Raw genomic sequence first — 21,325 nt, forward strand, 5'->3', positions numbered from 1 at the left:
ATTCTTATCGGTCAAAAACAAGAATATTATATGTTTTCTGAAAATTAATCAACTTCTATATTTTAGGTTACGCCACTGTTACAATTTGCTTGTAGAAACATAAAATAAACAAATATAGTTTTGGTCATCGGTCGTTTTTATCTTTACCTAGAAGTATTTTAGTAAAAAGTACATTAGGAGCTTAAGGAATTGATACAGGGCATATATAAGGAAATACAACATGGAAATCCAGGGCCATTAACATGAATATACATCCTTTTAGTATCCTAGGTATCACATAAATTTGAGAGATTGATTTGGCTAACAAAATCCGTATTTCTAATATTAAAGATACATGCGAACCTGTACTTTGATAGGATAGACGTCGAAGAGGTGGTGCTCAGTATGGCGCCGAAAATATCGGTCTTTATAAAGAGGAAATCAAGGCGTTTTTCGATTACTGTATGGTTGATAAATCCCATGAACTTTCAGTTGAGCATATGCACATGCACTTAAGCTAGACCGCCCACACGAATATAAACTTCTATTACTGTGTAAAACAAAGAGCTTCTTGCCAACCAGAAGGAACACGGACTTGCAACGTAAGAAACCGGGTTTCGATAGCCTTGATAGGCAGAACACAAATGGCCCAGTGTGTTTAGCTTTGTGCTTAGATATAAACAAATTTATTATTAAAATGTGTCAAATGTTTTCAGTGCTTCGATTTTCCTGTCAGAATCGCATTTACTGATTCCCTTTATAAGCAGTTAAAATATTCCAGTGGGTTAGCAGGAATCTGCTCTGCCTGACTAGGCGGTTAAGGCGCTTGACTCGTAATGTGAGGTTAGCGGGTTCGAATTCCAGTCACACCAAATATGCTCATCCTTTCAGCTGTGCGGGCGTTATAATATTATGGTCAATCCCACTATTCGTTAGTAAAGGAGGTGGTGGTGGGTATTTAAGACTGGTGGTGCCTTCCCTCTAGTCTTCCACTGCTAAATTAGAGACGGTTAGCACAAATAAGCCTTTTCTAGCTTTACTCAAAATAAAAGAACAACAACAAATAAACAGCGGGAAGTTCACTTACGTACATTGCAAAAATTTAAATTTTCCCTGGTCGACAAAGCGCAGATAGCCGATTGTGTAGCTTTGGACTAAAACAACAAACAGTTAATAAAAACAACTAATTTCCTCTTTATGCATGTCTGAGTTTATTCAATGTTATTTTGAAGAAGCAATTAAAAATGAAGTTTTCCCACATATGCTACATGGAAAGACTCAATTTAAGTTTAGATTATGAGGAACAAACATAGGATATACCATAGTGACTGAGTTTAGGAGAACGAATAGCTTTTCGTCTGTATAAATTAGTGGTAACGAGAAAATGCCACTAATACTTCTTACAAGGTACTGCATAAATGTGAAGGCAGGCATCTTGTAGCCTAACATTCCCAGTCGGTTTGGAGAATTTTCCTATCAAATTTTATATATTTTTTATAAATTTTTCGCACTTTTTCGTTCTTAAAATAAAATCCTACGTTCTATATTATATCTTGTATACTGGGACTCAGTATGCACAACAGTATGTCTGCGAACTTACAACGCTAGAAACCAAGTTTCGATACCCGTGGTTGGCAGAACACATACAGCCCATTGTGTAACTTGGTGCTTAACTTCAATGAGACAAAAGAAACTCAGTACTTACTAAATAGAACAATGAAGAATTCACAAGTTACCTTTACTAGAAAAATTACCGACTTAAAAAAAATTCTATTGATGGCGATATTTTTGCTTGCAACCTGAAATGTTTACAAAAACAGACAGGAAACTCAAATTACTTTCTGGAAAGAATGCTTGAAGTAATGTAATTACTGTGTGATTAAGTTCAACAACGAAGCCTTTAATATTATGAACGTTTTCATTTCGATTGCACGAGAAAGTTAATTATAGAAAAGATCTCTCTTTCTATAAATGTGTGTGTGTGTGTCTACATTAGTAACAGAAACCGATGGTCATAATAACAAATGATTCAGAAGAGAAAGATTAATATGTCAACTAATTAGTTGCGATAAAAGAAAGAATAAAACTAACATATTAGCTCAGTAAACTATTCTTTAGATACCAGACTTTTAAGAGTTGTTAAACGCTACATGATTAAAAAAACTAAATGTTTAGACGATTTCTATTTCAGTTTTAAAATAACCACTGATTGCTTTATCGTTTTTGCAGCTTTTAATTTATCTGCCAGATGTCAGTCTGTAAATAAAGCAATTAGGTGATATTTAACAAACAAATTTGAGAAAAAAAAAGTTTCATTAAATTATTCCAAATGAAAAGCTAGATGACAGATCTGGACAGTTGTGTTCGTATTGAAGAAATAAATATGAAATGGCTTAATTTTTTGTTGGTTTTCTGTCGACTTTCAAGTTTTCTGGTCAGATATATTAAAATTGTAGTTCAGGTTCGTCATTACTAGCATTTCGGATGAGAAAACACGAACACAAAAATTGTTTCGTGTACTCATACAGTTTCATAATGTTTTTGTAAAAATGAATATGTTGTCATATTGCTTGTATGTATGTTATGATTTTTATCTGTTTTAATATGGAACTTCTTTCTTCGGGTTTAAAGAAACTTCGTTCTCGAACCCCCCCCTTTTTTTTAAAGTTGTTTCCTTCAATAGTCGACGTGTATGATCGTTAATTAGAAAATGTGATTAGCACGAGACCTGTCATAGACGTATCAATCAAATGTACATTAATTTGGATTTTTTATTATCTAGTTCGATAAATTCAGAAGCAGTTTGTGAATTTCTGGACAACAAAAAAATTCTGAAAAGTATAATTTTTTTTTAGTATTAACACCTTTACCTCAGTGTATCCAACAAAACTTATATATGAAGTGTAGTAAAAAAATGGACTTGAAACGGGGAAAATGTCTTTTCATGAATTATTTTAGTTCAAACTAATGATGTAAACGTTTGGTATTTAAGGCCTTTTTAAAGAAAGTTTTCCTTTTTAATCTACGGATTTACAACGCAAAAATCAGGGGTTTGATTCCCCTAAGTAGACTCAGCTGATAGCCTGGAAAACATAGACACTTATTAAGTAGTACGCTTCATTTTTTAACAGTTTAAAGAAATTTAACTATTACTTTGATTATTATCTGACGTATATTTATTTTATGGAGTATTAATTGCCTCCTATTTGTTACATTTCGGGAATAACTTAAAAAAACTTTTTACTGTTACTTTTTATCGTTTTAAAAGGGTTTTTTTTATTTTTAGTCCTGTCATTCATACTACCACAAGAAGATTCAATTAGTATTGTGTTTTGGAACTTTCATAATTATGGTTTATCTAATTGAAATTCTTGTCAGGAGCATAATTTTATGTGTACATATATTGGTATAACGTCATGTTACCTCAGTTATATATACTCTTCAAAAAAAGAAACGCAAAAAGGATATTTTTGTTATTTTAAAGAGAAATATATGTAATAACGTTACAAGCTCAGAGTATGTGATGTTACACGTGTTAAGGCACTGATTGTCAGACCAAAATGACAATAAAAGTTGTGCACTTTGAAAACGGAGGAAAACATTGTATTTTTCGCCAAAACGCATGCGTGTCCAATAAATTTGTTTGAGAAATCTTCATCTTCTGCAAGTGCAACATATGCAAAATCACTATAAAAGTGACGGGTTCTCGGTTTCCATAGCTCAGTGTTAAGCCACCGACACGCAATACAGTTACGCCAAGACTGACTAAAGCACAACGCAACAACGCCATTGGTCGATTGGAAGCAGGCAAATCTCGATCAGATGTTGCCAGAGCTGTGAATGTCCACCCAAGTACCATCACAAGGTTATGGAATCGTCATCAACAACATGGATCAACTCCTGACCGTCCACGATCTGGCAGATTTCGTGTGACCACGCCCGCACAAGATCGCAACATCCGGTTACGTCACCTTCGGGATAGGACCACCACTGCGACGTCTCAACCATACCAGGGCTGCGTAGGATTTCCGATCAGACCGTACGCAACCGTCGACGAGATTCTTAGGCCCCATGTGCAACTCATCATGGTGAACGTCAACGACGTTTTTCAACATGACAACGCCCGTCCTCACACAGCCCGACTCACCACTGTCTTCTTGATACACCACAACATCAACGTTCTTCCCTGGCCCTCCAGATCACCAGATTTAAACCCCATCTAACATCTTTGGGAAGAGTTGGACCGACGGCTGCGACGGCGACAACCTCAACCGCAGACTCTACCTCAGCTTGCAGCAGCTTTGCAGACTGAGTGGACAGCCATTCCACAGGATGTGATTCGTCATATAATCGCTTCCATGGGCAGGAGATGCCAAGCAGGTATTGATGCTCACGGGGGGCATACTTGTTATTAACGTTAAACTTCACCTAGTGAGCGTGGACTTCGCCTTTGCAGACTTTGGATGTTCAGCAGTGAATGTGCAAAGTTTCACACATGTCATACAGAACTACCCGGAATAAACTTGTTAACAATATGCCTCAAATTTTGCCTTTTGCGTTTCTTTTTTTGAAGAGTATATTTAAAGTAACTATGAATCTTGCATAACATTATATTACCCTAAACATTCTGGTCCAAGGGTATATACAGTTCTGAACGTTCTCAATAAAGGTAAGCAACTATATAGAAGTCATACAACCCTAAACGTTCTGATCGGATGTAAGCAGCTATCCAAGGGTTATACGGCTCTGAAAGTTATAATGAAATGTAAGAAGACATTTAAGGATAATACGGTTCTAAGCGTTCTAACTACTCATAGACAAACAAGTAAAGGAATAACGGCTGCGTAAGTCCTAACCACAAGTAAACAATGAAACAAAGAAACACACGGTCCTGAACATTTTGACAACAGATAGATAGACAAAAAAAAAACAGAAAGAAAAGCTAAGAGGCCCACGCTTTCTAAACGCTAGAAGACAAGTAAACAATAGGATAGATGGCCCAGAATGTTTATAACACGTAGGTTTGTGTGTTTGTTTGAGACCTTTTGGTTGCCGTTATTAATTTGATCTAATAGACTAAAGTAAAGACAGATAGCATTATTTATTGCCAACTTAGAGGTTTGGTTTGTTTTGAATTTTGCATAAAGCTACACGAAGGCTATCTGCGCCAGCCGTCCCTAATTTAGCAGTTTAAGACTAGAGGAAAGGCAGCTAGTCATCACCACCCACTGCTAACTTTGGGCTACTCTGTTACCAACGAATAGTGGGATTGACCGTCACATTATAACGCCCCCATGGCTGAAAGGGTGAGCATGTTTGGTATGACGGTAACTCGAATCCGCGACCTTCGGGTTACGAGTCGAGTGTTTTAACCACCTGGCCATTCCGGGCTCCAACTTAGAGGAAATATGACAGTCGCACTTTTAGCCTACACTGTGGAGAGTGTGCTTCGTCAATGGAACGCGGAACCACATATAATCTGGTGTTATTGGTTGGAGAGTGTACTTCGTCAATGGAACGCGGAACCACATATAATGTGGTGTTATTGGTTAGCTTCAATAAACATCTGTCAAAACGTTCAGGTTATACTAAAATTCAGTAAAATTTCTGAACCACATCTGTTATTCTTATTATTATTTTGCATTCTAAACATATAATATTAAGGTCAGAGAGCTATTGGATATTTTAATGTAGTTTTATTTCTAGTTTTTGAAGTGTATTCAGTATTTAAAAATTACATAATAATTTAACATTTCTCTAGGTTTACCAGCGGTCGTGCTGCTTATCTGGGCTCCAGTTAAAGCTTTTTTTTCTTCGTCGTTGAATGATAAGTTCTTACTGTTGGAGTAAGTATCAGTTGGAAGTAATTATTCTTCAGCCTAAGTTATTTATAAAGACAGCTATTATCGTTGTATGCTTGACTACATCGTGATCCCTAAGTCAATACTTAAATATACAATAATAAGATAGTGTAGTGATTACCCAGTATTGTTCTTGTAGTATGCAGTTGCATACAAAGTAACGACTTGATCAACAATTTTCTTGTTATAATTATTTTTAAAATAATTCTTAATAGCATATATATGGTTTGTTTGTTTATGAATTTCGCGCAAAGCTACATGAGGGCTATCTGCACTAGCCTTCCTTAATTTAGCAGTGTAAGACTAGAGGGAAGGCAGCTAGCTAGTCGTCACCATTCATCGCCAACTCTTGGGCTACTATTTTACCAACGAATAGTGGGATTGACCGAAACATTATAAAGCACCTACGGCTGAAAGGGCGAGCATGTTTGATGAGACGGGGATGCGAACCTACGACCCTCAGGTTACGAGTAGCACGCCTTAACCCACCTGGCGATGCCGGGCCCAGAATATATATAGTAGTACCATTATAATATTCTTCATGAACTGGTGTTTAAATATACTAAATATACAGTTTTATGATAATATACCTGTAAAACGCTAGTATCGTTTACTCTCATACGATGTACAGTCGAATGTAAAATAAATATTACTTTAAAATGTTTTACTCTAAAGGATATATAGTATATCTATATGTAATAATAGAGAATACCGGTTTTAAAATTACGGTTTGTCTGAAGCTTTTTATTACTGTTAAGTTAACGTTCAATGAGAATCGACTTAACTTCAAAGCCCAACTGAGTTATCAATAGAGCCAGAAAACATGATATTATACATGACCTATTTTTATGTGTTTGTTTTCAGCTTGAATTTAGTAAACACGGATTTAATAAAACAGTTAATATGTAAATAGTTAAACAATAATCAGGTGAATACCGAGAAAGTAAGTATTTTTCCAGTTGTTAACGTAATATTAGTCGCATCAATTTTAGTTGCTCGAGGTCCAGTAGTTAACGTGCTCGGATTGTTAATCTGAGACTTTATGATTTTGCTTTGTTGTGTCGAACCTTGGTACAACGAGAATGACTATTAAATCTCACTGTTTGATCAAAAAAAGTGCGACCTAAAAGTTTTTAACTGATTTTGTTGATTAGCTGTCTTCAGTTTATCAGTTTAAAATTAAGGACAGATGTAGCTTTGACCCAACTTGTACAGATCTTAGCCACTGGAGTTCAAGCTGTATTAAGTATTCAGTAAAAGATTGCAATTTGTTATTAGAATAAAACTTTATGGCAAATTATATTTTTAAAATATAATAATATGTATTTAGTGATCGTCTTCAAAAATTACCAGACACATAAATACACCAATATTGAGATCGGTAGTTAGGGGCGCTGACAGTCACCATAACTCTAACTGTTATAAACAGCCGTATCTACTAATCTTACATGAAGTTTATATTTTATATCATGTTTACAGGATGTTTACTTTGTTTATATTCTATAACTTTCCTCCAAGAATAGAAATATTTCATTTTGTTTCAATCAAGTTCGTATGAATCCGTCTACATACATATAAACACATTTATGAGATTGCGACTATACATTTTCTAAGTGGAGATGGTCCGGCATGGCCAGGTGGGTTAAGGCGTGCGACTCGTAATCTGAGGGTTGCGGGTTTGCATCCCCGTCGCAGCAAACATGCTCGCCTTTTTTGCTGTGGCGGCGTTATTATGTGACGGTCAATCCTACTATTCGTTGGTCAAAGAGTAGCCCAAGAGTCGGCGGTGGGTGGTGATGACTAGCTGCCTTCCCTCTACTCTTACACTGCTAAATTAGAGGCGGGTAGCGCAAATTGCCTTCGAGTAGCTTTGCGCGAAATTGTAAAACATAACAAAAACTAAGTGGAGATAATTAATCATAAATTTTCGGAAATTGACTCTAACCTCTAAAATTTATAGTTCCTCATTTAGGAAGTCCTGAGTTAAAGTTTATTGGATTCTACGCTAAAGTTAATATTGTGTGTCATTAATAGGTTTCTGAAATGGAAGCAAACAGTCTAAATTAGAATAACGATACAAGGACATATGTTTAATTTAAAGATGTTTAGGTGTTACGCGTGATATTTCCGTCACTATTACTACGAGCTCTATAACTAATTCTGCGCTTTGAAATTAACTATTCTACATGAATTCACGTTTTCTGTTTATTTATTTGTTCGTAAAATTCCACCATTGTTTTGGAGCTAGCATGATCAAACTTGGTAGGCGAATTAGGGGTGGCCCGAAAAGGTTGTCTTTATATATATATATAGGGGGGTGCTACAATGTGCCCAGCAGATCACTTAGGTATGGTTGGGATCATCTAATTCTGTTATCGTGGTCTCATTGTGAACTCGGGGACGTCACTCACACGTTAGCGAGACCAAACATAGCACACATGTTCATATATCACGGGCAGGTCTCCCACCCGTGGGGTAGCTGTACAAGCACTTAGGAACAATAAAGAATTTTGATCAATACATTTTAACTACTGTAAAGCATCATGGGAGTATGAGCTCCAGCAGATAGTGAGTGTTTTTATCTTGGAATTTGCGTTAATAGTCATAAAACGGTACAATATAAGTTAATGTAACTACACGTACAGGCTTGCTTTAAGCTATGACTGTTGCAAAAAAACTTTCTCTTTTTTACACCTAAATTTCTATTACGTTTAGCTGTCCGTGGCAAAGCAGAGACAACTATGATTATATTTTCATAAGCCCGGTCATCCTTGTTTTAGTGGTAAGTTTTTCTTTTTTGCTATCGTCAGATTAATTGGTTTGCTGAGATAGTCGTCAGTTCTTGGAGTATTTTTAAAGTTATGCTACAATGTTGAAAATAATTGATTGTATGTCATTACATTGATTAAAATCACAATTAAATGTAATAATTTCAGGCTTGCCATATAGTATATTTTAGCATGGGTTGAAATAAAGAGTGTAATAAAGCCTTAATAGTTTTATAAAAAAAAGTATTTAATACAAAGAATAGATATTATAGATTTCAATGTTTGTCTATTTAACAGCATGGTTCTTAATATGTATTTCATTCAACTGTTTTGTATGTATTTAGAAAGTATATGAAAAGTTATAGGATAAATCAAAGCAGTTTCGTTAGTAGACTTTGACTTAGAATGCCTTCCACCGTTTAATAAAGTTTGGAAACTACATTTATAATAGTCCCCTGATCAGATCAGCGATACAAAGCTATGGCTGGAGTTCGGTTCCCCATGGAGGACAGAGTGCAAATAGCTAGCACATTGTTTACCTTTGTGCTTAAAAAATTTTCGTAACATTGTTGTTGTTTTTTAAGACTGTAAGAAGAAGATACAGTTAAATCATTATTTAACTATAATTATTTTTATTGTTTAAAGCATTGAAGTATTAGTATTGAAATTTTGTACGACCGCGTTGAAATATCATTTCCAAAACTTACCACTTTCAAATTTCAGATAAAGTTTGTTTGTTTTTTGTATAGCAAAGCCACAAAGGGCTATCTGCTCAGCCCACCGAGGGGAATCGAACCCCTGAGTTTAGCGTTGTAAATCCGGAGACATACCGCTGTCAGATAAAGTAATGAAGTATTAAAACCCGTGTTTTTTTCTTCTTTATTATGAACGTAAAATAATTATGATAACGAGAGAACTGTTATCCAGAACTATGACAATAAAATAGTTAAGCCCTAATTAAGCTGGCTTACAAGTTTAAGAAGGGGAAAGAATACTTTCATTCTAATCTTGATCTTTAGTATTTCTCATATTTATCAGTAGACTGTTTTACTAGTGCCAATAAATAAAGTGACACTGGAAACAACGTGCAAACGTTATGTTAGTAACTTTTAGGTGGCTTCTTAGGGCGTGACTCTCTAAATAGGATAGATACCTTTAAAAACACATTCGTTTTGTTTGTTATATTTGTGAGTTTTCAGCCTCAGAAAAGAAATAATTCTACTTATATGCATCATGTTAAATTTATTTTATTTTAAAATATTTAAAGAATGTACAACTAATTAATACTACAGGCCGGCGAATTTAAACTTTATAAAAGCTGTTTTGGTTTTAAGAACGGATTTTCCCTAATTTAGCTACGCAGATTTTGAAAATTATTTTCATTTTTTATATCACATAAGGATTTTGTTTACAAATCGGAAAGAAACAAAAACTTCTTATCAGATCAAATTATTTCGTTTATCCTAAAATTTCTGAAGAATCCTTTAGAAGGCTCAAATCTCTCACCAAATCATTAAGTTTATATTGTGTGAAAAGTTATGGTTCACCAGACGTTTTAGGTTGAAAACACTTCCTATCATCATTTCTATTGACATCAAATTGGGATGAAATTATATCATGAGTCTTTAGTGCTGTAGGTACAAGTACATCAGGTCCATGAACAGAATGTCTTGTAGCAGATCGGAGATTTGAATATGAAATTTCCTTTTTATTTCGAGTGTTGTAGCCTTACACTTTACATGAGCAACAATAGCAGTCATCCCTGTGGCTTTTAGGCTCACGCCAGGCCATTGGAATTCCAAAAGACAAGACTGCTTTTAACCTTCAATCCGTTGTCTCAACTTTTAGACACAAACAATGAAAACTTTATGTGTAGCTCATGATTTGTCTTGGCCCTCAAGTTTTATTCCAAAATACTCGTAATAAGCTTTTTTAAAAATTAATTCTGCAATATTTTACTTTTTTTGGGGGTCATTTACAAACATTTTGTAGCCATAGTGACGATTAAATAATGTCAGTGTATGCATTAACAAATACTATCCAGAAATAACACTTCATGCGGCCTGTTAACCGTTTATATACTAGCGGTGTGTTCCTCGTGGATCCTAGAACGATCAATGAGACTCTCACGTCGTAATTGGTCTAGAAACATGGTTGTAAACATTTAAGCATTACAAAAATGTGACTCGATTTTAATGAAAATGATTCACCCATGTAAAAATACATATGACGTTTTGTGACAAATCTGCACGTGATGGAGAAAAATATATATAATTTTCGGATTTAGCATACAGTAATTACTGCGGGACACGCAAACATTTCAAGATAAAAAAAGCATCACATGTCTGTGTATACTTTGGTTCGTGTTGTAATGAAAGATAAGAAAAACTTTATATTATTACACTGAACATTTCACACGTAGAATCGTTGAAAAAGCAGAACTAGTCGATTGTTCCGTTGTAATTCAGGTAATGTTCCATGTCACATATTTAATTTTATATGAAACATGTGAGGCATAGTTTGTCTTTATTTTCACTACCACAATATAAAAATTACTTTGATTTGAGTATACTGTCTCGTCATAAATCAGTACTAAGGGCAATTTCCAATAGCTTGATCAACACTCTAAGACACTTACTATGACCAGTCGTATATCTGAAGAAGGTAGTCAAATGGTAGTATTATGTTGAAACATGTAGTATGTTTCACCATCAATAGAATTACTTCGTATGCTTATAAATTGTTGTTTGCCTATCTGTCATTTTGTTAGCATAATATGCTTCCTTACAGAAGTAATTCAGGGCGTTTCTCGACATAATCGAACTGATTGCTTCCTTCTATCTTGAGGCAAAATAAATACTTAAAGCTGTAACACACTATAAAATAGGAAAACTACTATTGACTAATTTAATGCAAAATATATAAATATCCAGAATTTGATCTCATAGCAAATGTTTGGATTGAAAATGTCAGGTGAAACAAATCGTGATTAACCAGGAGTTACTCTAGGTCTTTAGGCTGAAAAAAATTTCGGTTATCATGTTACAGATATGCCCTAGTCTAAAACTGCATTTCAAACCCATGGTTAAAAAACTGTTATTTGATTGTTACACGAACTGAGCTTCGAGCTCAAACAGGTGTTGAGACTACAAAAACTGGCTTCTAGATACATGAGCTGACCTAAGTTAGTGGACGTTAACCTCTAACTTCTGACCATGAAAATCAATCATGCTGTCTTTAAATATTGTAATGATATGATGTATAACCATCTGCCAAATATTTCAATGTCAAAACTAAAATATTCTCTCTCGCTAACATTAATATAAATAAGAAGCACTGTACATTTTCTAATAATACAGGTAAGGTCAGTAATAATAATTAACTTCACTTCACCAAGTCATAACATTTAGATATAATCATTTATTTCCATCACAAGATGCTAAACAATTGTGTTCTGCATAATAGATTCCCTCGTGATATATAAAACTTGTAAATGACATTATGTGACATTCATATATGCATGTGAAACCAAACACTTATCGTCAACCCATATTGTCATGACATTAACAGCTTATAACAGGTAACTTTTTTCACTGCCCAGTTACTCTTATAGCCACCTCGAATATGCCTACCATAAATTACTATACAACACGTGGTAATATAGTCTTATAGGAAATAGACAGTACAAAGGATAAGAAAACCGTATTAAAGATCGTATGGTATGCTATGCATAACGTCCGTCACTCAGTTACGCTTAGTAAATGATATTTTCGAGATACCAGGTAACGTTCCATCTCATAAAATCAGTCAGTAGCTTGGAATGCAAGGGTCAGAGACCCTAAAATTCAATTTTCAAACATCTAGCAGCTATCTTTAGTTGTATAATTTGTTGATGTGCCAGACATTATTATAAATATGGTAGAACTTATAGTAGGAAAGGGTCAGATAAAGTACAAATTAAAATAAAAAAAAACTGCAAACAGCATGTAAACAAAACTTTATAAGCACTTTACACATAACATTGAGTAATAAACAAACAGACTGCAGAGTAACAAGCCACCAGAGCACTTGAGAAAGTCGGTAGAGTAAAAACAAAAACTTCGCCAAACCACAAATTTGCCAATATGATTATCTGACCGACAACTGACGTTTGAAAATGTATGGCTCTCTCTTGCCTCCATCTTATACAAATCTAAATACACATGATTGAATTACTTTATCTTAGCTAAAAGTGTTTTTTTAGCTTTAGTTATGACTTTGATAATAACAGGTAACAATAATAATCAACTTGCAACACTACAAATGAGCTAACAATACACTAGTAGCCGAATTCTATAATTATGAGCATGTTCTGTAAGTCGCCAAATAATTGCCTGTTCTCATATCACATGTAGGTACCCGATTATTTATACTCACATGCTACGTGATCAGTTTGCAGTTGTATCAGATAGATAAAAATAAATGTGGGCTACATAGATTATCTAGTTTGTCATTTTCCTGTTTGTATAGGTCTGGAATTTGAACAATAGTAAAATGAGCCTTAGAAGGGTCTCATATCTTGGTTTCAAAACCTTAAGCAGGGCTTTAAAGTTAGAATTACCTACCACTAAAAGTTCTCTTGTCTTTAACCATAAAGATTTCAATAGTTCTTGTTCCCTGTGACTGTTTAGGTTTAACTATTTTGAAGGTTTCTTCAAGTTGCACCGGAGCACAGTAACTTTTACTGATTGCATAAAATGAAAACTGGGAGAGTTTATTACTAATTTCCTTTATATCTTGTGACGTAGTATTATGTTTTATTATCAGTTGTGTTGTTATGTTTGACAGTGTTCCAGCTTTATAACTGACTTCCACTTCTCGAATTTTATACATTATTTTAAAACAATCAGTTTTTCTTACTTTGTTTTGATCCAAAACTTCAAATTACCTTCAAACATGTGCTTCTTTTATTTCATGCTTAGATGAGTCAGCCATTGATGATAAATATAATAGTAGTTTTGTTTAATACTTAATGAAAACTGTTAAAAACTATACACCTGACTAACGGTGTTATTAAAAATAACGAAATGTGTATGTGCTTGTACGGGAAAGTAAATTTGTAATGCACTTAAACTACATGAATTAATTACTTAAATAATTTGTTTTATATAAAATAAAAAAGTTTTGCTTATTTCTGGTTGCTAAGCATAAAACTACACAATTGGTCATCTATCATTGTTCGTTTGTTTTTGAATTTCGCGCAATGCTACACGAGGATTATCTGCGCAGCCGTCCATAGTTTAGCAGTGTAAGACTAGAGGGAAGGCAGCTAGTCATCACCAAACACCACCAGTTTTTGAACTACTCTTTTTACCGACGACTAATGGGATTGACCGTCACATTATAACGCCCTTTGACTGAAAGTGCGAGCATGCTTGGTGCGATGAAGATTCGAATCCGCGACTCTAACATTACGAGTCGAGCGCCCTAATCACCTGGCCATGTCGGGCCATCCACTGTTATTAAAACCCAAACGTACCACTGAGCTATTGAGGGATATACAAAGAAAGAGAGCAAAAACCGAACCAAACTATAGCATAAACAAAACATTAAAGTAGCCCATCAAATTTAATCTTGGTCATGTCAATCAGGAAGCTGTTGGCGTCTTGAATGACACTCGAAAATGTAATTTATCTATGGCTTCGAAGCTTTCTCAAATGGTTCATGGCGAACGGTCAAATAATTGTCTTCACATCTTTCTTTGTTATGCTGATTTTTTTTGTGCTTGATACTTAGATTTCAAACTATTGCCAAACAAACCGCCTCATATTTATACGTAGATTGAGTATTCCAGCACAACGGTATCAACGGTATCAGTGATATCAACCTTGATATAGTCTTGTAATTTTAACACTTTTTGTTTGTCATTCTGTAAAATCTAAACTAAATAGCATTATTACTCAAGATTTTTTCCCAGCTTTTGAAGTTTCTTTGTGAGCTGTAATTAGTTTTCTCCTTTTGTCTCTTTGAACTGTATATTGACTTTTTAGTTCAACGATGATAGCGACATTCGTATAACTTCTAAAAGACCGTTGATAACAGCGAAGCTTCTGCAGGCCTTATTAAACGATTTATAATTATAGTTATCCAAATGGTAAGTTCATTAATTCTTAATAAAATTGAGATAATTATTTTTCACGGAGAGCTTAAAAATGACATTTAGAAGCTGCAAAAATCAAATTTAGATTATACAGTAACGACCTATACACGCGCAGTGACGTTATTCTTTTGTGCTTCGTTAGGAATTAAAATAAAATGTACAAAACAGATCTAGTTTGAGAAAAGCCAGGTATCTTTTGAATATATGGTGAAATTTAAATAGATATTTTCACGTTTCTATTTTAAACTTTTCATAGGTCCTACCACTATTATAAGTTCTGATATTTTCAGTTTTCACGTTACTCTATTTTATCTCATTACATTCTCATTATATTTTAGTGAAGTCACATGTCTGCGGACTTATAACGCTATAAACTAGTTTTCGATAACCTTGTTGGCCAGAGCACAGATAACCTATTGTGTACCTTTGTGCTTTCTTCTCGGTGGACTCAGCAAATAGCTCGCTGTGGCTTTACTAAAAGAAAACAGAAACACTTTTGTGCCTAAGTTCATGTAAACACTACGTTCAGGTGTATTTCCCTGAATCTTTATTGTCTCTTCATCCAATCTTTTATTTTATCAGAATAATTTTTGCCCAATTTGTTTCTATTCCCTTTATTATCTCTTTAGTGAGATCTAGTTATGGTTCTACTTGCTATCTGTTACTTTTTGTCCACCGTCCATCAGTAATAAAATATTCAAATACTTTCTACGTTCACTTTTGAAGTACTCTAATGTATGATAATAAATAAAGTATACAGTCTTATGTAAAGAGAACTTGAGCCCATTTGATGGCAAGTGTTAGTTTGAGTTTATAAGACCTTTCGTAATAATGATTAATAGCGGAGAAATTCATAAAACGAGTGAGTGCATTTCAATGTTATACACAAATATAATTCAGGTCCGTAATAGTCTACTTCCGTATGAGGTAAAATATAACACTGAATAGCAAACGGCAGCGATTTCAAACTCTTCTCTGGGTGAATGAACACAGCATGGTCGTTAAACTTTAAAAGGAACTTTTATAAGGATAATAAAGTACATATTAATGAAAGATAATAAATTAACAAAAATAGTAGCACGATACAATGATAAAGGATAAAGAGATTTTCTCTTCTAATCAGTAAAATAATGAGTAGATTTTTTGAGTTTTGACGTTCTTCATTATGAGTTAGATTTCAGTTTATATTCGATAAACAAGTTTATCATACAGTATAGTATAACATGACAACATTATAGTAAAGAAAGGAGCACGTGATTTACAAATAAGTAAATAAACTTTGTTTGTTTATAGCTAAACACAAAGCTCTACGACTATGAAAACCTGATTTCCAGCGTTGTAAGCCACAAACATACCGCTATACCACTGTTGGGAATTGAGAGGACTTAACAGGCCATTAGATAGACTAAAACATTTGGTATATGAATCTAAGCGTATATTAAGGAATATTTTGTCTCACTACAAACATTTTTTATATGTCGAGATAAATAATTTTTGGCGGTGCGTATATTATAAGTCAAAATACATTTTATCTCTACTCCATTCTTTAGTAAAACATACTCTGTAAGATAATGTAACAAATGACTATGAAAGACAATAGAGATAGTTCACTTATATCTTGACGGGCATAACAAAAATAAAGATAATCAGAGAAATTCGCGCAGTTGAATTCTGGTAATGTGGAAATTATTACCATGGACGGAGTAAAAACTACGTTGGTGACGTGTAGTCAAACGGGGTTTATGTGGAGTTCTGTAGTCTGTAGATTTACAATACTAGAAACCGTTTTGATACCCGCGGTGGGTAGCGAACAGATACCCTTTTCTGTATCTTTTTGCTTAACTATATGCAAACACTACGAAACAAATAAGTATTCTTAGTAAAGGTTTATGTGGTGTCAATATTCCTCCTGTCTTAGCGAATTCTGGCAAACAGGTCAGCATGCACAATCTTTGAAGAAATTTTAACGAAAAAAATCTGAGTATCGAGCTCACAAAAACTTCATGTTATAATAAAAATATTTTGTCCGATTTAATCTGATCAAGAAATTTTGCACGCACCAATAGAGCCAAGTTAAAATAAAGGAGTCAGTCTTATAAGAATGTGATATAAAACGAGTTATATAGAAGGACAAATCCTGTGAAGAAGTGACGTGAAAGTTAGCAAGTTAAATATGAAAAAAATATATGAGGAAAGTTGCTTTATATTCTGATTGTATATCCACATTGTTGCTCGTTTCAGTTGCAAGCGCACTCCAGTAACACAGTGGTGTGCCTGCAGACCCACAATGCTAGAAGCCGGATTTCAATACTCGTGATGGGCAAAACACAGATAACCCATTGTGTAGCTTGGTACATAACTTCAAACGACAACAACAATATTTGCAATAAGAAAGGAAAAAACTGACTTTTCATGAATTCGGTAAAACGTAACGTTTTGGATTTCGAGTTCGTAATAGAACACTGTACATGCAGTTACTAGTGACTGTGGATACCCTGGTGAGGTGACTAATAATATTATCACATTAAAATAAAATGTTTTCTTTTCAGCCAATACTCTATAATTTGTGATATCCTTTACCAGGTGAACATGTTCTTTTTGGGCCAAATAATGTGGGTATTAATCACGAAACTGAGAGCTGCCACCACCATTGAACATAAGCAGTACAGGTGAGATTTGGTAATTCCTCGTCTGAGAAACTCTTTAGGCATTAACATTCTATATTCTCTACTTACATATATCTAGTGAAATGCAAAAATTAAAGTTTACATTTTCTACTTATTTGTATTTAGCGACGACTGCTTGTAGTCCACGTTTCTGGAGTGAACTTTATTTTTGTATTACATATTAAACTTCTCCAGGTCACAGTTGTGACAATAAAATAAAGTGCTCATAGTTTGCATATAAAGACGTCTTTGTTTTTACTACAGCAGTTTAAGCTTCAAACAAAGTTTTAAAGTATTATAAAATAGTAAATTTGAAAGGAAAAGTAATACCTATATTTCACGGGTATATTTTAAAACATAATTAACTTTGCGAATGAACTACGATTCTAAATTTGTAATTAATATTTATACTTCAAAGTAAGAAAACGTAATTGCATCTTTAAGTACAGAACACTGAAAGACGTACACAGTGGCTCATTTTATATGTTTATAATACACACGTAAGGGACACATACACACATATGTGCATTTAATGATAAGTAACTTGTTTCTACTCAGGTAATCTAGTCAGTATTTAAATTTCCAAACATTACTATGTACAGAAAAGCTGCAAAAGCTCTTCTTGTCCTGATTCCTCTTCTTGGTGTGACCTATGTACTGGTCATCGTTACACCGACTCATAGGACAGCTCGAGTGGTTTTCACTTACATTCAGGCTACTTTACTCTCGACTCAGGTAATTTTTGAGCATAAATACAAATCATGAGTCAATTCAATCTTCTAAATTCCATTTCGGAAATTAAACGAAAAATATGATAATTTTAAAAGAGAACATTTTAAAGATTGAAATTTTCTTAAGACCTAATTGACAAAAAGCTGATTTTAATAGATATTAGAAAAATAATTAACAGAAATAATATTTTAAAAATAGTGAACATTTTAACGGTTTTAAAGCTTCCAAGCCAATTAATCGTCTGGAACACATGAATTAAAACTCAGCACTTTTAATCTATATATAAATAACAAAATAAAATGATTTTCATGCAACATACCAACCAATAAAATACTTTACTACTACTAACAAATTCTCCCCACCAATGGCACAGCGGTATGTCTGCAGACTTATAACGTTATAAACCGGGTTTTGATACCAGTGGTGAGTAGAGCATAGATAACTCATTGTGTAGCTTTGTGCGTAATATCAAACAAAACAAACTAATTAACTAACAAATTCCGTGTCAAAAATGACTGTCATATTCATAGTCTGGGGGTTAGGGTTATAACTTGAAATCTGTGGGTCGAAGGACTGAAACCGAATACTAAACATGATTGCCCTTTCAGCTGTAAGGTAATTTATAATATGTGTTTAACCTCATTATGTGTTGGTGAAAGATCAGTTTACGAGTTAGCGATCGGTTTTACCAAGCGATTGCCTTCCCTCTAGTTGGAATATCAAAATTAGAAATGGCAACAGACAGCCTTAGTAGCTTTGCCACCAACAAACACAATGGGCTGTCTGACAGAGACCCACCACGGGTATCAAAACTCGGTTTTTAGCGGTGTGAATCCGCAGACATACCGTTGTGATACTGGGGGCCCTGTAGTACAGAAACATTTTTTTTTAAAATCAAATCAAAACATTACACCAGCTGTGCTTATCAAGCAGATTATTTTATAAATTTTATTAATATTTCATATGTTTTTTAATATTTGTTAACATTTTTATATGGGGTTCATATAAGGAAATTCACTGGTAGTAAGTTTCAACGTAGTAATACTGTTAAGAAAAGGTGAAGTTGTAGTTTAATGTTATTACCAGGTGACGCAAATATATATATGTATATAAATATATTTACTTCTAATATTTAAATGCTATATATTTAGTTCGTTGATTATATATAATTATGTTTCATTAACGAGAACACTTCAGATGACTGTAGAAAAAACTCCAAATCTGTCAAAGTACATTTTTAATTCAACTGAAACCTTAAATATTTCTTTTTTCTACCTACAGGGTCTCTCAGTTTCAATTTTGTACTGTTTCCTAAATGGAGAGGTAGGCAGTTTTCTTATAGATTAATAATAATGTTAAAGACATGTTTTTTACGAGTATACAGAATTAAACACCATACATATATATTACGTGGGATCTATCTATAGATGACTGACGTTGATAATGACGTTTTTGTATTTTTTGTGAATGATGAAGTCAGAAAAAAGAAAAAAAAACTAAAAGCACAAGTGAACTTCTGTGGCGATGATTTTAAACAAAGTTATTAGTGGAAGGTTATTATTTCTGTCATGTTTCCACCTCCATAAGAAGTATGATGTAAGATGATTAAAATATTGAAACCTAACCCTAATTGTGTTGTAAATTATTATAGGTCTACTTTTGAGTAAGTTCTAGAAGCCTTAACTCAACGATTAAGGACAGTATTTTGTAGAAATATTGTATTTTTTAATTATATCTGTAGTTTTAGGTATAAATGACACCAAACTCATATTTTTCCTGCTTTAATCTTGTCATTTTTCGAAAGCTTACCATGGTTTCAGTTTTATTCACTGAAGTTAGCCACAGTGATAAGTGTTAGCTGCAATCATATCCTGATGCTTATTATATTATATTTTCCTCACAAAACAGTAATTTTAAACCAGTATTTTATTACATATAAATTTATCTCTGTTTTCGCTTTTTCATCATATTTTTCGAAATATCAAATAGAATTGAAGGAATTATATATGTAAAAAACGGCTGGTATGGGAAGAGAAAGCACTATGTGGAGGAGCAAACAACGTTTTGACCTTCTTCGGTCATCGTCAGGTTCATAAAGAAAGAAAGAGGTAACTGACCGATAGCTGACCACATGTGAGCCTGACGATGACCGAAGAAGGTCGAAACGTTGTTCGCTCTTCTACATAGTGCTTTCTCTATCCATACCAGCCGTTTTTTACACATATAATTTTCTCTACAAGTGGGTTTTGTCGTCACCACGGAGTTGAAGGAAATTCTATAGAAATGGTTTTTTTAATGATGTTGTGCAGTCAAAAGAAATTGAATTAAAATATCTTAAAACTAAAAGATAAAACAACTACAATATTCTTACCGTCCCCAAAGGAAGAAAAGTAAGAAAATTTATTTTTGGAATTATATTTAGTTTCCTTATTTCTCTCCAACTAGTAAAGTGTTTCAACTTAACTTTCTTCGTAAAAGAACTTGTACATAAAAGAATCAGTTAATGACGGTAAGAAAACATTTTTGTCTTACGTATAGACATATCATATGTAAATGGATGAACTAAATTCACTTTACGACTCGTTCATTTATATTCAGGTCCAAAATACACTCCGTCAACATCTGCAACGCTGGAAAACTTTGCGTTCGGTGGGAGGCTCTACTCGTTTCTCCACTACGTATCATTTCTCAAGCAGTCGAAAGAGCTCTCGCCTTACTTCTTGCAGGAAGGGAGAAATGTTGGACATGAAAGAGGCCAAAACAGTAACTCATAAAAATCAAAGAAGCTTTATTACCGATGCAGGTGAACGTCACAGAAATGGTTCCTGTAATCGGGAATCTGCTCAAAACGAAGTTGTTTAATTCTTTAAGAAATAAACTAAAATATGAAAAAGTGAGAAACATTATATTAGGTTCTGACGTTCGTTTATATGAAAGAAAAACAAGCAAATTAATTTGCCCACTCTTTTATTTTGCCAAGGTGACGAAGCATATATTTCAACCTGGAAAGTAAAATGGTTCAGCATAAATATTCAATTGATTTGAAAGAATGTAATTGTTGACACCATTTCAGTTCAGTACACCCTACATATATTAAATCCCAAAGCACAAAATAACGTTAGAGACGTGATTAAGCATAGATACATATGAGCGTTGTATTCATCTGAGATGAAGTAACAA

At 33.9% G+C, this 21,325-nt stretch overlaps 1 protein-coding gene across 1 annotated transcript in view; it reads left to right on the forward strand.

Moving 5' to 3' along the window:
* LOC143247910 (diuretic hormone receptor-like) overlaps nt 1–21,051 on the forward strand; it is a 51,208-nt gene extending 30,157 nt beyond the window's left edge. Inside the window, exons 7-12 of the mRNA XM_076496459.1 lie at nt 5,741–5,825; nt 8,556–8,622; nt 17,331–17,416; nt 18,016–18,148; nt 19,427–19,468; nt 20,744–21,051. Coding sequence (XP_076352574.1) covers nt 5,741–5,825; nt 8,556–8,622; nt 17,331–17,416; nt 18,016–18,148; nt 19,427–19,468; nt 20,744–21,007 — 677 coding nt within the window. The 3' untranslated portion in view covers nt 21,008–21,051. The remainder of the gene's footprint in view (nt 1–5,740; nt 5,826–8,555; nt 8,623–17,330; nt 17,417–18,015; nt 18,149–19,426; nt 19,469–20,743) is intronic.
* Nucleotides 21,052–21,325: the final 274 nt, after the last annotated feature.

Source organism: Tachypleus tridentatus, chromosome 3 (genome assembly GCF_004210375.1).
Source record: "Tachypleus tridentatus isolate NWPU-2018 chromosome 3, ASM421037v1, whole genome shotgun sequence".
NCBI classification, from domain to species: Eukaryota; Metazoa; Arthropoda; class Merostomata; order Xiphosura; family Limulidae; genus Tachypleus; species Tachypleus tridentatus.